The sequence below is a fragment of the Peromyscus californicus genome, unplaced genomic scaffold (genome assembly GCF_007827085.1).
Source record: "Peromyscus californicus insignis strain IS unplaced genomic scaffold, ASM782708v3 Scaffold_8__1_contigs__length_139910024, whole genome shotgun sequence".
Lineage (NCBI taxonomy): Eukaryota > Metazoa > Chordata > Mammalia > Rodentia > Cricetidae > Peromyscus > Peromyscus californicus.
This window is the reverse complement of record NW_026294606.1, coordinates 28,871,707-28,889,120: the sequence shown is the minus strand read 5'-3', so window position 1 is coordinate 28,889,120 and position 17,414 is coordinate 28,871,707. Positions and strand designations below refer to the sequence as shown.

Sequence of the window (17,414 nt, the reverse complement as noted above, 5' to 3'; positions counted from 1 at the left end):
GTAGGAAAACACGAAGTGTAGCTTTAAAAACTTTAGCATAGATTTACCAGAAGATCCAGCAATTCCATTTCTGGGAGTGTGTTCAGAGGATGAAAAGCAGGGTCTGGAAGAGAGAGGGCTAATGAAAGCCAAAAGGTGAAACATTCCAGCAGTCCATTGGCTAGTGGACAGATACATGAACTGGGGTCTGTCCACACAACAGGGTCACCGGGCCTTAGAAGAAAGAAGTCCTTTCTGTGTGTGCTACATCAGGGCTGTGCCTTAAGGACATTGTTCTGAGTAAGCAAGCCAGTCACATAGGAGAGATGTGTCTCCGTACAGGAGGAGTCAGTCCCCAAAGGAGACAGATCTGTGAACACGAAGGAGATGGGACAAAGAAGTTAGTGTTTATCAGGGATGGTGCATGCCGCTGTAAATGTCTTTGATGGTACTGAACTACTGTATGCTGTGATATCACCCAGCTGTTTGCTAATCTCTACTGGGGACTTACTGTTATTACTCCAAGAACAGAATCCATAGATTCTTGAGTGTGGGTGCCTCTGCTTGATCCTGGGTGTCCCTGCGAACACTGGTATACACCGCAGGGAAGCTTTTCACAGAATAACAGAAGCTCCATGCGGTGGGTGTGAGGGGCGAAGGTGGGAACCATGAGAGTGAACCATCAGAACAGCATATTAGTCCTGTTCATCTGTGGTGTCAATGAGGCGTTTTGCGTGTATGCATGTTTGTGTTTGTGTGGGCACACATATTTGTGCAGGTGTTCATGCATGTGTGAAGGCCAAAGGTTGACTCACGTGTCCTCCTCGGTCACTTTCCGCCTTACATTTGAGGTATTATTGAAGTACATATTGAGACATGTTCTCTCCTTTAAACCCAGAGCTCACCAGCTCGCTAATCCAACTAGCCTGCTTGCCTGGGGATGCTGTCTGTCTTCTAAGTGCTGTGGTTGCAGGTAGGTCACCATAACTGTCCGGCATTGAAATGGGTCCTGGGGGTTCAAACTCAGGTTCCCAGGCTTGCGTGGCAGTCTCGTTAGCCACTGAGCCAGCTCCCTAACTCCCCTGTTAGAAGTGTGTGTGTGTGTGTGTGTGTGTGTGTGTGTGTGTGTGTGTGTGTGTGTGTGTCTGTGTGTGTGTGTGTCTGTGTGTGTGTGTGTCTGTGTCTGTGTCTGTGTCTGTGTGTGTTTTTTAATAATCTCCTAGCATGAGCTGTTCCCTGAATAGCAGTGGTTCTGGGTGTTGTGTTCAGGCCCTACTGATGAATAATAGTTCTTTATTTAGGACAAGCGAGGCTGGGAGGTGAGCGTGTTAAGCACAAAGAGAGAATGCTGCCATGTGGCCTTAGTGTGTTTCCTCTCAAACTGTGAACCAAGGAAGGGAAATGGTAGCATGCCTGAGAATCAGCCATTTCTTCCCAGTCACTGGATACACAGCCCAACAGTGGTTTTCTCCCCGTTTGTAAAAAGCAGTCCCTCTTCTCTCGGGTCAATGCCAGAGGTAATAAAAACAACCCTGGTATGGAGCCCTTAAATTTTAATAAGCTATGAGACATGTGTTGGGAGTTACATCAGCCCTCAGGGTTTTTTCTAACTGGCTAGAACACATTTCCCATTCCCTGGATGATCTCAAGCATTCCTGCCTCCCTGGGTTCCGTTGTCAGTTGTTGCTGGCAGGTGGGTGAGTTGTTGATCATTTAATCCCTCCACTGCCTCTACTGTTATGCCTATAATTATTTAATGTGCTGTTTAACCCTCAGAAGGCTGGTTCCAATCTGTTCTTTTCCATCTTGGCTATTTGTGGTAAGCTTTCTCTTTGTGTCCCTGAATCTGGCATACATGGACATTCCATTTCTTTGCTAATTGGCATGGTATCCTAATGTGCCAGATTCTATCTGTTAACAGTTGCATTCAGCAGATACCCACTGAGTGCCTACAGTGTGCACAGCACTTGAGAGTCATTGAAATCTCAATCCCATCAAGTCTCAACCCAAAAGTATGTGGAGATTTCTCATCCATTAATTCTTTTCCCAACATTTACCTTTTGCTGATTTGCTTTTCTTGTGCGTGCATGGCTGCCACTGTGGGAGGCTGGTGGGTGTGATATGAGCTTAACACCCACTGGTTGATCTCAGGTGGGGAAGTAAGCACAGTAGACCTTAGGTGTTCCTCTGGTAAAGAGATTTAATGAGGTGCCGGGGTATCCCCAGGAGAGCATCGACAGGGCCGTCGTCACTCAGTGTTAGGAGCCAGACTTTGCCCTGTCCAGCCACCTGTCTTCATTTTACTCCAAGAAACCACACTTTCCCTCTGATTTGGAGGGAAGATGGTTGATCGGAATATGAACATTTCAATTGCCTGAATATGAAACTATGCCACAACCAACCTATCCTGTCTCTGCCTTGGGAGCCATCACAGAACTAGTCATGTGTCTCCTGAGGAAATGAGGAAGCAGGTGGTCTTGGTGTTGACCCACACTCCACAGCCCCCTGCTCGTTTCTACGATCCTGGGCAGCTGTCTCCCTGTTTCTTCTGTTACCTAACTTTAATTGTTGGGAGTTCATGATTCTTCCTCTGGTGTGAAGGAAATGTCCTGGCTTCTGTGACTTCCCTTCTGCCCCCGTATATTTTACATTTGGGGCTATTTTAGACTTTGAGTATGCTCCATTCCTGGTAGGTATCAAACACATCAGCTCTTCACAGGTGCTTTTCCACATCAACTTTGCAAGGGTGTGTGTTCTACCCAGGAGCTGCAGGTGGCTGGCATTGTGGCCCAAAAGCACTTTCACAGAGCTCCCTGGGAGTCTGAGGTGAGTCGGAGTGAGAAGCCCTCCTGCTGCTGGTAACAGCACACCGCACTGAACATGTCAAATACATCATTATTGTGTATCCCTTGATTTAATTAGACGGGTCTTATTTAGGTTTAAGAAGGCATAATTAACTATTTGGAGTTGATTTAAAGTTGCATAGCCTCTCATTAATTGGTAGTTCTTTTTTGTCTCAACGTAGTATTTTTCAACTTAACTCTCCTTACTGCTTTGTGTACTTAATATTTTTAGATTAGTTCGCACTGAAAAGTTAGCTATTAAAGCAAATCACTTTAATTGAAGAAACCACAGCTTTTATGGTTCCTGAGCTGTGTGCTGTTGAGTTTTTAATGTTTTCATTTGCAATTTTCCATTCATCTACTTTTTGTCTGTTTCTGGCATTCCTGAGTTATTTTGCAGTTTGAATGAATTACTTGTGTGCTTTGTGGACTACAATGGTGCTCACAGTTGCCGCTTGTGGGTTCCCTTTGCTCTTTAAGGAATGAATCTGGTGCAGTATTATGCTCACTGCGATGCTGTACCATAGTTGAATGACACAAGGTGTCATGGCCCCTCCCTGGCCTTGACTGAGAGCTGGGTACTCATGTGTGCTCCGGGCTGGAAACTGAGTCATTATCACAAGAGCATCAGAGGTATGAGAGACCAGTGTTACGGAAATCCTGTACAATTCAACTACGTTTAAGTTTAATGATGTTTATATTAATGGTTCTTAATTTGTAGAGAAAATTGTTGAATGAAAAGTTTAAGGGGGTGTCTAGAGAGATGGCCGGGTAGGAAAGAGTGTATATTATTCGGGCAGAAGACCCAAGTTCGACCCCCAGAACCCACTCAGGCAGCTCACAACTGCCGGTAACTCTAGCTCTGGGGAATCTTGACAACCCTCTGAATTTCTCAGACAGAAGCACACGCATACACATACACAAGCACATAAATAATAATATTTTGAGAAAAGTTTCAGTAGCCAAGGGAACTTGATGGTGTCATTGTGCAGGAGGATAAAAGTGGTTCAAAGAATGAAATGCTTGAGAGTCAAGCAGATCAGAAGGCCGGCAGAGCAGAGGAGGGAGCTGGGGTTACATGTGGGAAGAGCTGGGGCAGATCAGCTGATGTTATGCCCATCCCTTTCCACAGCCAAAGGCCTGTGACCTCCCCTGCGGTTAGTGGTAGAGTCAGGACAGAGACTTAGCATTCTGCCCAGCCAACCACCTGTCTTCCAGGATGGCAATGGGCCAGTGGGGAGAGGGGCGGGGAGGCTGTCTTAGTCACTGTTCTACTGCTGTGAAAAAACATCTTGACCAAGGCAACACTTATAAAACAAAGCATTTAATTGGGAGTTTGCTTACAGTTTCATAGGGTTAGTCCATTATCATCATGATAGGAAGCATGGCGGCAGGAAGTCATGGTGCTGGGAAAGAGCTGAGAGCTACATCCACATCCACAGGTAGCAAGCCACTGGGCCTGGCTTGGGCTTTTGAAACCTCAAACCCCTGGTGACACACTTCCTCCAACAAGTTCACACCTACTCCAGCAAGGCCACACCTCCTACCCCTTCTAACCCTTCTCGAACAGTTCACCAGCTAAGGACTGAACAGTCAAATATACGAGCCAATGGGAGCCATTCTCATTTAAGCCACACTGTTCAGGCACCAGGCACAGAGGTTGGATTGGTAAGCTTGAGACTCAGGCCTTTGGGTCTGTCAAGTGTATCAGAGCAGTGGTCCTCAACCTTCCTAATGCTGTGACCCTCTAATATAATTCCTCCTGTTGTGCTGACCCCCAACCATAGCTACTTTGCTACTGTTATGAACTGCTGTGTGAATAATCTGATAGACAAGATACCTGATATGCAATACCTGAGGGGTGGCACCCCATAAATTGAGAACCCTTGAAGTAGAAGATCCCCTCTCAGGGCCTAGATGATTTGGGTGGTGCTGTCTGGGAACACAGCTGGAGCCTCTTGTGAGATAAACTTAACCAGAAGGTGCTGGTATGGAAGCAGCATTCTCAGACTCCCCACATGACCCATCATGAAGGACAGGCCACTATGTGGATATACTGTGATCTCTAGTTTCTCACAGTCCTGTCTGAAACAAATACTTACTGGTGGCCATGAAACTGTCTTTGCATCCCAGAGCTTTACAAGTACTGATGTGTGGGGCAGGGGGATGGCCTCCCTGGAGAGAATACAGTATCTCTCACATGCTACCCCAGTACTCCAGGATCACAGTCAGACTGTTAGTCGCACTGCAGTGATGGCTAAAAGAATTCCCCCTGCCCTTGCCCCAGTATGAAAACTAGCAGCTACCAGCCAGAGCATGAAGGGTGTTCCAGTCTGAGTGTCTGGCCAGGCAGCTGGCTAGTGAAGCTCACCGCAGTCAGGCTGCTCCTCCTGCTCTCTGTGCTGCCCCTGTGGTGTGGGCCCGTGTCCAGAACCCTGAGTGCCTAGAATGCTCAGCTGGAGCAGAGGGAGGGGGTCATCTACATGTAGAGCCAAGCTCTGGGAATAGGCAGTGACAGGGAGTGGGTTTATTCAAGAGTTTGGGTAGGCTGCTCCTTAATAATAAGGTTTCTTTAGTGATGGTCTGCAGCAGATTTGAGCTTTGTGTTCCCAAGGAGCTAAATGCAGCTGGGTGCTGTTCATTCATGAACGTCCTCCAAACAGTTGTACCAACAGTGTCTTCCCTTGCAGATGACTGAGGAGCATTTACCCCTAGGAAACTCAAATCCCTGTAGATGGAACTTATAATTGAAGGAAGAGGAGCAAAGGGGACTTTTGTGTCCTTTGTATTATTATAAAATAGATACTGCCGGGCAGTGGTGGCGCACGCCTTTAATCCCAGCACTCGGGAGGCAGAGCCAGGCAGATCTCTGTGAGTTCGAGGCCAGCCTGTGCTACCAAGTGAGTTCCAGGAAAGGCGCAAAGCTGCACAGAGAAACCCTGTCTCGAAAAACCAAAAAATAAAATAAAATAAAATAGATACTAATGCTCTAAGGCTACCTTTACTTACTAACATGTTCAAATGAAAATATTTTCCTCAGTAAATTTAAGTTTCAGATTGCATAAACTGAGTAAGATTGTAGGTTTCAATAGGATTGAGTTAGGTGTGAATAACAATTTCAAATGTTAAACCCTTATAAACATGGGTTATTCTGTAGACACCATTGGCCTTGCTCTCTAATTTCAGAAAAAACAGAGGCTGTGGATATCTGAGATAGTTAAAATCAGTTTTAAACTCTGGTTGAAACCCATATTGCCTTGACTTAAACTCAAATACAGTTAGTAAGAAGAAAACCCGTGAGGAATAGAAATTAACATCCTAGAGTTTGGGTTCGGCGTGTGTTTATTGTTTCCCTGGTTATATCAGGATTATATAGTGATAAAGTAATATACAGAGTGGCTGAGCTATAGAAAGTATTCTGTATCCATCCATATCGCTCAGAGCCACTATTAGCATTTGTGCAGTTATATTCTTAATAAAATCACATGAAATATCATGGTCTGTCCACATGCTCCTTTTGATTTCTCTCTTAGTTACTTTTCTATTGCTGTGATAAAACGCCATGATCAAAAGCAACTTCATTCCATCTTACAACACTCAGGTAACACTCTGTCACTGAGAGAAGTCAGGGCAGGAATCAGAAGGCAGGAACTGAAGCAGAAGCCGTGGAGGAATGCTGCTTAGTGGCTTGCTCAGCCTGCTTTCTGATACAACTGAGGACCCACCTACTCAGGGGTGGCCCCACCCACAGTGAGCTAAGCCCTCTCATAAAAATCATTAATCAAGATAGTACCCCCACAGACTTGCCCAAAGGCCCATCTGTTAGAGGCAGTTTTTCAATTATGCTCCCTAAATAAGGAAAGAAAACAGAAAGGACATGACTGTTCCTAGGTATGGTAGAGGAGAAAGTTTATTATAGATATGAGGGAGGCAGAGTCCAGAGTGCACATGACTCTGAGCCATGTAAGGAGAGGGTTGAGGAGAACAATGTGCAGCAGCCAGGAGGCCCAAAAGTGTAGACAAAAAGAGCAGGTAACCAAAACGGTTGGATTGTAGAAGGAAGGGCAGCTGGGGGCATGGTATGGCCGCCAGGAGAGCCTTGTATGTAACAGATAGGGACTGAGGGTAGAGAACCTGGCGTCCAGGTCCATTGGATATGTTAGGTAGGCACCTCAGCCATTTGTCCCTAATTGAGACCTGACAATCCCCTTTTCACACATGTCTAGGTTTGTGTCAGGTTGACATAAACCACCCAGCACATTGTCTTTCGTTTTTGCTGAGGTTGTATAAAAAGGCCATATAATGTCATATATGAATGCTTTATAACTTTTTCCATTTTAGAAGTAGAGGTATTTAAATTCATCACGTATGTAAAATACGTGTCCTTACATAGTGTCTATTCCTTTGTCACAGAGTAGACCTCTAAAAATGGAATTATTGGAGCAGAAGTTGATGGGCCATCTTACTGCTTAGAGATTTTTTTCAGTTGGTGGATGTGTACCGTCACCAGCCCTGACTTTATTGCAACATTTAAACCTTTGCTACTGTAAAGGTAGAAATGGTAGTTCCATTTTTCTGCCCATGTGATCACTTTCATATTTTGGTGGTTTCATCCCTTGCTTTGAATTTGAGACACCTCCTGTGTCTGTGTGACTGTGTGTGGTCTGCGTGACTGTGTGGTCTGTGTCTGTGACTGTGTGGTCTGTGACTGACTGTGTGGTCTGTGTCTGACTGTGTGTGGTCTGTGTCTGACTGTGTGGTCTGTGTCTGTGTGACTGTGTGTGGTCTGTGTCTGTGTGACTGTGTGTGGTCTGTGTCTGACTGTGTGTGTGGTCTGTGTCTGTGACTGTGATCTGTATGTGTGTGACTGTGTGTGTGCTCTGTGTCTGTGACTGTGTGTGTGGTCTGTGTCTGTGTGACTGTGTGGTCTGTGTCTGTGTGACTGTGTGGTCTGTGTCTGTGTGACTGTGTGTGGTCTGTGTCTGACTGTATGTGGTCTGTGTCTGTGTGACTGTATGTGGTCTGTGTCTGTGTGACTGTGTGTGTGGTCTGTGTCTGTGTGACTGTGGGTGTGGTCTGTGTCTGTGCGACTGTGTGGTCTATGTCTGTGTGACTGTGTGTGGTCTGTGTCTGTGTTACTGTGTGGTCTGTTTCTTTCTTTTCACTTAACTCGGTTCGCATTTGTGCTTCAGTGTTGAGCACAGTACTAACTTCCCATGTGCAGCCCTGAGTGTAGTGTACCTGAGTTTTCTATCCTCTAACATTCTTTTCTACATACATAGAAACCATGCTGCACCAGGCAGTGGTGGCACACGCCTTTAATCCCAGCACTCGGGAGGCAGAGCCAGGCAGCTCTCTGAGTTTGAGGCCAGCCAGGTCTACAAAGCGAGTTCCAGGACAGGCTCCAAAATTACACAGAGAAAGAAGTCATGCTACCATGTTGCATTATTTTTGTGTTTGTTAAATGGTTTTTTGGTTTTTAACAATCGAACATCTTTTTTCATTCACACTTATTGCATGGTCCAGGGTAATCTAAGCGGTTTATAATGTTTGCTTCCTGATCTAAGCTGGTTCCATTTTCTTGCACTAGAATTCATGTACTATAATGTAGTTTTACGTAACTAGTAAGGCATATTTAATTTCTCTGAAAAATCATAGTGTCTTCCTATTAGGTCTTTATTAAAAATACTGATTTGAAGACTATTAGAACTTCAATTGGAAGGTGTTTTAAAAAGTATTCAGTGTTCTCCAGAATAATACCATTTTCTTTTTTCTTTTGTAATATTCTTTGATAAAATTTTGATAGCAACTATTCATTCTGGTTGTTTTGTTTTTGAGGCAGGGTTTCATTCACTATGTGGCCCTGGCAGGCCTGAACTCAACTGTGCAGACCAGGCTGGCCTGGAACTCCCAGAGACCTGTCTGCTTCTTCCTCTGCCCTGAGTGCTGTGATGAAAGCATGTGCTACCATACCTGGCCTTATTCGGCATATTCTTGAAGATTGGGTTTATTCCAAAATTTACTTCCTATTATAGACACATCTTACTGTGTATTTTTCCATTAGCTAGAATGTGGGTTGGATGTTGGTTTTTCTTGCCCTCACACAACTGTTAGTGAAACAGGATTGTGCTGCCACAGGTGTGTGCCACAGAACCAGACAGAGTGTAGCTGTGTTCTGTCATCTGTCACAAGTGAGTTGTAGGTTTCCTCCAGTGTGCTGTGTGCCATAGCCTTTGTTACGGACAGCTGTCCTTAGCCTGCTTAACCCTAAACTGGTTTTTAAGAAGTTGCTGCAATTTGGAGCTGCAGTATCCCTTCCCTCAAGTCTCATGTGTTGTTGGGAACCTTTAGGGCTCCAGCCTGGTGGAAGGTTGAGGCCATTGGGGGTGTGGCCTCAAGATGCATGGGAATCTCATGTCTTGCTTTCTCTTTTTGCTTCCTGGCTGTGAGGTGAGCACTGCCTGCTCCATGTGCTCTTGCCTGGGTGTGCAGTCCTGCCATGGCCCCCAGACACAGGGCCAATTGATCATGGACTGAAGTAATGCGATAAATCCACAGAGTCTATTTAATGACCAAAGGAATTTAGTTGGGGATTACTTCACAACCAGAATAAAGGAGTTGGTCAAAGAATCCTGGAGGGGTGGGGCACGGTCCACTGCGGGCCTTGATCCACACCAGCATCCAAGACCACGAGATAGGGAAGAGAAGAGCACACGTAAGTGCATCCCAGGTCTTAAGGGTCCCTGGCAGCCATGCCCAATGGGGCAGGTACCTAGCTGCCTCAATAGGGGCGGTGCTTCAGGGCATGGCACAGACAACCACCCACTACACTGAAGCATCCATAACCATGAGCCAAAATAAACCTTTCTGCCATCCGTGTGCTGAGAACGGAGCACAGGCCCGTGCATGCTCGCCTGGCCCTGGTCTTTATTATTTATTTATTTGCTCTTTATTACTGTAGCCACGGAATGCTGATCTGAACAGAAGTGCTCCTGAGGTAGCTGCTGGTGGTTTGTTGTTGTTGGTATTGTTGTTTTTATCCTTTCTTGGTTACTTTTTGTCTGTCTTTCTTGTACTCAAAGACCTGTCTTGAGAAATAGTATTTTTTCCAACCACTACACTTTTTGGAGATATTCTTATTTCTAGTATATTCTAAATGATTTTTACTCATTTTTGTTGTTGGTACAAGGAAGTAAGGGGCAGATGGACCTTTTTCCTTGTGATGAGTCCAGTGGTTACTGTTTTAGTTATAGGCACCATTTTCTCTCGAAGACTTCTAAAGACAAGCAGAGTGGTTCTGTCTGCGGTGTCTGCCCACCCCCAGGTTTTCAGATTTATGATCTGCCTGTGTCTGCGCACACGAGTGATGCACATGCATCCTGCCTCGTCTTTGTTATTTGTCCTGGGTCCTCAGGCATCTTTCTGGCTTTCTTGAAATACATAAGATATGAGCTATTCTTTCTAAAGTATCATGCATTTACATCTGTCCTGAGCCTCAGATGTGATTTAAAAAAAAAATCTGATCTTAGAACTCATTCTTTTAAAAATACAGTTCTTTTCTCTTTTAGATGTAACTCTGTAAGAAATAGGCATAATAAGAAACATATTTTGACATCTACATTGTACTGGTTTGGTTTCTGTCATTGCGATGAGCACCGTAACTAAAAGCAACTTGGAGAAGAGAGCGTGTGTTTGGCTTAAGGCTCACACCATCGAGGAAAGCCAGCGCCTGCATCCGAGGCAGGAATCTGGAGGCAGGAGCTGAGGCAGAGAGAAATGCCGCTTACTAGCTGCCCTCCCCCGAAAAAAAAAAAACAGCCTAAGCCCTCGTACATAAATCAGCACTCAAGAAAATCCGCCTCCCCACCCCACCTCCTGACATACCCACAAGCCTGACCAGTGTAGACAGTGCCTTGAGTGAGGTTCCCACCTCCCAGGTATGTCAAGTTGACAGCTGACGCTAACTATGACATGTCTAGGATTTAGAAACAAAAACATGTTAACTGTTTCTATATGGACCCTTGTTGAACAGTCCTGGAGTACTATGTGGAGCAAGACTTTGCTGCCTTTTCCCCTTTATAGATCTTTGTCCTCTCTTTACACATGGATGACAATTAGTCTTGAAATGTCTTTTTCTGTTACTTTCATCACTTCTTATTTTGGGGTCTCTTCCTATTCAGTAATTCAGTCTTGGACATCAGCCTTATTTTTCTACTCTGTCAGCCTTGGCTCGGGTTGCTTGCTGGATACTGTGGCTTTTACAATTTAGGGTGTTGGGTTTTATCATATTTAAAGATTTGTGTGTGTTTTTAAAATTACATGTATGTGTGTGAGTATGTGCATGGGGATGCAGGTGCCAGTGGAGGCCAGAGGCATCCAGTTACCTAGAGCCAGAGTTCCAGGCACTTATGAGCCACCCGATGTGGAACAGAATGCCCTCTTAACCACTACCCATCTCCCCAATCCTTTTATATAGTTTTAGAAGTGTTAACTTGTTCTGGCTCACTGTAACTTTTGTGCAGTTCTGAGCATCTTTTATCTTAGACCAGTGTAGATTTACTGCTGACGTGTGCCTGTGCCTTGCTCTACATGTAACATCTCTCATCAGGGCTTCTGAGGGCTACCAGCCCTGTGTAAACTCTGAAAATTACCCAGTTTATGTCTCTAGGAGTTGATCTATCCTCAAGTTGTTCCCTACCAGACTTAATATAATTTTCCCCTATGTATATCCAGACGGGTATTGGGCCAAGACTCAAAGGAATCCCGAACAAGTCCTGGAACTTCCTCTCCCTATATGCTGCCTCACAACATCTGTATGCACATCAGTGTTTTCCTCTACCCTTGGGTAGAAAGCTGTTAGACCAGTACACTGCCCCCCCCCCCCCTGCCTGCTATCCAGAGTCTGGAGATAGATACTTGAATATTGTTGTATTAGTTGCTAGTTGTTCTGGTTGCCTTTGTTAGCTGTGGTCCGTACAGCTTAAGGAAGAGATGGAGGGTTTGGCTCACAGTTTCTGAAGGATCTCGGTCATCACAATAGAAAGGCATGGGGGAACCAACCACTCAGTTCATGGTGGCAGGAGAAACCTACTTACATCCTGGCAAGCCAAAAAATTGAGAGAACTTCCCAGAACCCAGGGGCAGGTCCAACCTAGTAAGGTTTGCCCAAGTGCCCTACCACCCATTCTGGGTATGGTCTCACCTCGTAAAGATTGCACAGTCTCCCAATGCTCAAAAACATGTCCGCTGGGGGACATTTTTAAATTCAGACCATAATACTAGTCACTACCAGAGACAAGAAAGCACAGCACCTTTCTAGATTGGAAACAGATTTCAGGCATTCTTAGACACCTGCCCCCATTAAAGTCGGGATAGTAAGCAGGTTAAGCACCCATGTTTGAAAGTGTCTTTAACTCTCTTCAGTCAGTAAAAGAAAAAGCAAGTATTCAAAAAGAAATAAATTTCTTTGCTTGACAGATTTTATGCTCCTAATTTAAGGGAAGACATTGATGGTCAGGAGTGTCCGCGGTTAATTCTCAGAGGCAACTTTGACGCCTGTGTTTTCCTAAATGCCACCCCTGTGAGTCCCTGGATTTTCTGTTTATGGTGTAAAGAATAGTATTTCCTGGGCCTCCAGTCATTGGCAGTTGATTACGGGTGTGTGGTTTGACTGGAGTGCTGTGAACAAAGAGCGTCAGCGTGAGGCGTCCACCCACCATACAGAAGCCCGGGAGTTTACTGGGGTTACTCCAGGAGCAGCAGCATCACCGGAAAGCCACGTTCCTGGGCTTCACTCCACTGCTTGAGGCAGCACCACAGCCCCGTGTCCCCTCCTCAGCCTTGGTATTGCTTATTTCACCTCCAGGCTGGGGGCCTTGTGAAACCGAAAAGTTTGGCGAAGCTTTCTGAGACTTGGGGAGTCTGCCTACTCCCTGATTTCTGAGGCACCTTCTTCTAAAAGGGAGTGTTGCAGTGTGGAAGATCTTGTTACAGCGCAGTCCTGCTCCCAAGGGTTGAACTTGATTAGCTGTGTGACAACTGGACTTTGTAACTAACTTTTGAAGAAATGAAGGCCTTTTGAGTTTGTGAGCACTGGGGCTACAGAGGTAAATGATACAATAGCGACCCTGCCCTCACAGGCCTTCATGGAGTATACCAGTAGTAAATATTATGTATGAAAGGGCAATGAGAAAAACTGCTTTTAGGGGCCCAATAAAGGGGGTGTGGGTGTTAATGACAAGGGGGCAGCATGGGGTGATGAGGTCCAGAAAGACTTGCAGGTGATGACTGGGTGAGCAGAAGAATCTGGCCATTTGAAGTTCTAGGACACGGTATTCTAGGCAGAGGAATAGTGTGTCCAGAGGTCCTCTAGTGAGCGCACACCTGGATGGTGTGAGAACACATGGCTGACTGTCCAGAGTGAGAGCAGAAGGGCACAGATGCTGTAGGCAGTCAGGATAGGCAGGGACTTAACACGGTGCCGATAGTATGTGATGTCAAGGTCAGCCTCATATGAGCACTTCCTATCTAGTGCATGGCTGCGTGCCTCGTGCTATTCACGGGTAGATATCAGCATCCCCAGAATCTGGAATCATCATAGTTCTCTAGCACAGTGAGCCAGAAGTTACTGGTTACTTAATTGTTTGTTTGTTTGTTAAAACAGGGTCTCACTGTGTAGCCCTAACTAGCTTGAACTCAAAGAAATCTTCCTGCCTCTGCCTCCTATGTGCTGGGATTAAAGGCATGCGCCACCATGTCCAGCCTTCGGTCATTTTACATTTTTAGCTTTAAGAGTTGTACTTGAAATGAGTAGTGTGTACCAATTGTAGAAGGTAGTGGGTTTCCTTATGACATTGCTATACATGCATGTGATGTACTTGATCATGTTAACCCAACCTTGCTACAGACCGTTGCTCTTCCTGTGGAGGGACCACCTCAGCATCATCTTGGACATCAGTTCCCATATACTGACCTCCAACCCAGGATGCCCCAGCCCCTCTTCTGAGCTGTGTAGCATGTTCCCGTGAATGTGCTCACCCTGGGTAAAGCCGGTGTCTCTAACTCTCAATTCCCCATATGAATGAGCTCAGTAATTCAGAATCACACATGGTCCATGTCTCTGTACTCAAGGAATTACCTGGCCATGTTGACTCTGAATTGAGTCAGGGAATGGAGGGCCAAGGAGGATGTGGGGCAAGTGCAGACCTGGGATGCTGTGGTAGGCCTGGCAGTGGTGCTGAAAAGAAGAGCGGAGAGCTTTGGGTAGAAGCCGTTGGTGCAGGGTTTGAGCACCAGTTGGGCAGGATTTGGCAGAGAAGAAAATGAAGCTTAAAAGCTTTCAGAAAGATTCGACAACATCCTGCCTGACAGGTGCCATTGGGTGTTCTTTTCAGGAATGAAAAACTTGAAGTCACAGATCCTCTAGAATCATGCAGTCTGGGTTTGCCTGTATGGGAGTCATACAGGCCACTGCTGATAGAATTAGCCCATTGAACATTAGTGGTTATTCCAGTGTGAATTGGGAAAATAAATTCTAATGTGGCTCACAGCGATTCCTAAGAACTAGTAGTGTCCTGATAGCAAGTGAATGACAAGGAAAAGCAAAAGTAACAGTGTGTATACGACCCTGCGGGTGGGATGATATCTATCCCAGCACCTGTTCTTTAACAGGGAGGGAGGAGGGACAGATGCTCCTGTTTCTTTCCATATAAAGAGTCTGGAAGAGCACCTTGGAAAACCTGGCCTGGAGTTCATCAGTGGGGTGGAAGGCTTTTTAACACATATCTTGGCCATAGCTTTAGATTAGGGGAGGGAGAAGCCTAGACTGTCCTCGGGTCTACAGTGTGCCTGTCTCTGCCTCCTGATGCCAGGGTGGCCAGTGTGTGTCACTATACTCAGCTTATTTTCAGATGTTTAAAATGTTTTATGTGTATGAGTGTTTTTATCGGCACGCGTGTTTCTGTACCATGTGTATGCAATGCCTGAAGACTCTGGAAGAGTATAAGATCATTTGGAATTGGAGTCACAAGTGGTTGTTAGCTGCTATGTGGGTGCTGGGAACTGAACTCGAGTTCTCTGGGAGAGCAACAAGTGCTCTTAACCACTAAGACATCTCTTTAGCCTCTGTTTTTAGATTCTTAAAATGTGTGCATTTATATCCTGCTTAGATCTGTCAAAAGATTAAGTTTGAAGGGTTTTTATTGCAAAACTTAAAGCAGGTGGTATTGTTTCCTCCTGTTATGATGGTCAGGGCACGTTACTGTCTACTTTATTATAATAAATTGTTGCAGATCAGAGAGTAGCTTAATGGTAGAGCATGTACCCAGCACGCATGAGGCAGGCCCTGAGTTTGATCGCTTGCACTGAGAAAGAAAAGTTGAGGAATCATGTGCCAAGGCTGGTTGAAAAACAGCATCCATTTTGATGCTGAGGAACAGTGGTGCATGATGGGGCAGTGCTGGGGGAAAGGAGAGCTATCTTCAATAGATCTCCCCAACCTCTGCTCAGAACCTGTGCTAAGTTAAAGAACAACATGGAAGCCAGCCATAGTGGCACATGCCTTTAATTCTTCCAGCACTTGGGAGGCAGGGGCAGGGGGATCTCTGTGAGTTCAAGGCCAGCCTTGTCTATATAGTGAGTTCCAGGATAGCCAGAACTTACATGGTGTGACCTTGTCTCAACAAAAAAAAGACTTGGTAAAATATTATGGGTCCAGTAGATAGACCTCCTAGGCATCTTCTGGGGCAGCATGAGAAAGAAGAAGTCTTTGCTGTCTGTAATATCCACAGGGAACAGTGGCCACTTCTCCATAGGCCTGCTAAGACACATGGCTTCATCTCTGCATCTCTCTTGGTTCTTCTTGAATTTAGATGGGAGATAGTCTCAGCTCTTCAGGTCTTCATCAGTCAGTCTCCCTTTCCTTTTTAAATTCTCAGACTTGGAGCGTGTTGTTCTCCTTGAGACTCAGTCTCAGTCTTGACAAGGCTCAGACTTTGGCTCTTCCTTTCAGTGGGTACATGGCCAGCGTTTTTCTTTTTGAACACTAGATAGACAAGAAGGTGATGTTTTTAAAAGTAAAAGTAAACTTGGGCAAGCTTCTAATTTGTGTTGGCCTTTAATAGCCAAGTCCTGGGTTTGTGATGGGCATCTTGATCTAAATCAGAGGCAACACTGGAAACTGATTGATGGTAGGACATCACAGACCACTGTGATTTCAAACTCTTGGCAGGTACATCTCCGTTCATGGATGCGCTAACAGCCAATGGAACAGCCACCATACAGACGTCTGTTACAGGAGTGACAGCCGGGAAAAGGAAATTTATTGACGACAGAAGAGACCAGCCTTTTGACAAGCGGTTGCGTTTCAGTGTGAGGCAGACAGAGAGTGCCTACAGATACAGAGATATTGTCGTCAGGAAGCAAGATGGCTTCACCCACATCTTGTTATCCACAAAATCATCAGAGAATAACTCACTAAACCCAGAGGTGAGAGACACGCCCCAGGCTGTGGCTTCATGCTTCTCTGTGCCCCTGGTGTCCCGGCCTGCTTTGCTGAGTGGCACTCTTTGTGATCTTTCTAAGCCTTCTGGGGAAAGTAACAGCTTAGCTTCTCCTCACACTTTTGGCCACAGTAACACCTCACAGGAGGAGGGTGCTGAGCAGCCACTCCATTCTCTGCTGTGGGAACTATGGCTTTGAAGTGGGCGTAGTAGCTGCATCCTTCCCCTCTTCATCCCCCTCCCCCAAAGTCATCTGTAGATCATAGGGCTCGGTGACCATGTGGCCTCCCTAAAGTCATGTGGAAATGTGTACACATGGGCTTTGCTTTAGCGTTCATCAGAATCTTGATGGGTTCTTTGTTCAGACAAAGGTCCCCTGGGTCTTAGTCCCTTTAAAGAATCTGACTGTCATCCTGCTGCACAGATGCTATTAGCATTGTGGCAGACACATGTCCTTGTCAGTAGTACCTAGTAGAAGGGACCTTTCAGTGACCCAGAGTAATGTGTTTGCAGAGTTTGGAAACCAGTTCCATGAAGGCTCTAGAATCCAATGTGTTTGAACTTGTACTTTACCAGAGTTTTGAGTTCTGGCGGTTGCTTGACTGCCATTGTGCACATCTTGGGCAAGTGGGTATCTGGCCAGAGTCACAAAACAGGGCTGGTCCTTGGTCCACTTTTAGACTACAGGGTACCTTTTTTAGTTACTTGCAAATGCTTCTTGGAGGTCGTTTCAGGTGGTGTGTGCCCTCCCACACTGGTGCACCCCTACTCAGTGCACTGACGCAGCAAATGACTTAGACTCCTGTCCCTGTTGTGCTCAGGTACTAAACAGCCAAAACCCCTAGAACTTAACTCATTTCTTGAAACTGGCTGAATGTGCCACCTGCTGTCCAAACTAGAAATTCCCATAGCTATCTGTGTGGCTTGCCTGGTCTGCTGAGAGCCACGGTGCCTGTAGAAGAACCAAGTGGTGTAGATCCACCTGCCTTTCCACCGGTGTTTCTAATTCGCCATGAAGTTATAGTTCCACTCCATCCCTAGCACTCTGACCTCTGCTTAGATGATATAAAGCTTGCAGAGTGCATACAGTGCT

At 45.7% G+C, this 17,414-nt stretch overlaps 1 protein-coding gene across 2 annotated transcripts in view; it reads left to right on the top strand.

Moving 5' to 3' along the window:
* The window catches only part of Cdyl (chromodomain Y like), a 153,890-nt gene that overhangs the window by 118,547 nt on the left and 17,929 nt on the right, over positions 1 to 17,414 (top strand). For both annotated transcript variants that reach the window (XM_052727854.1, XM_052727856.1), the window contains one exon: positions 16,051 to 16,307. In XM_052727854.1, coding sequence (XP_052583814.1) covers positions 16,051 to 16,307 — 257 coding nt within the window. The remainder of the gene's footprint in view (positions 1 to 16,050; positions 16,308 to 17,414) is intronic.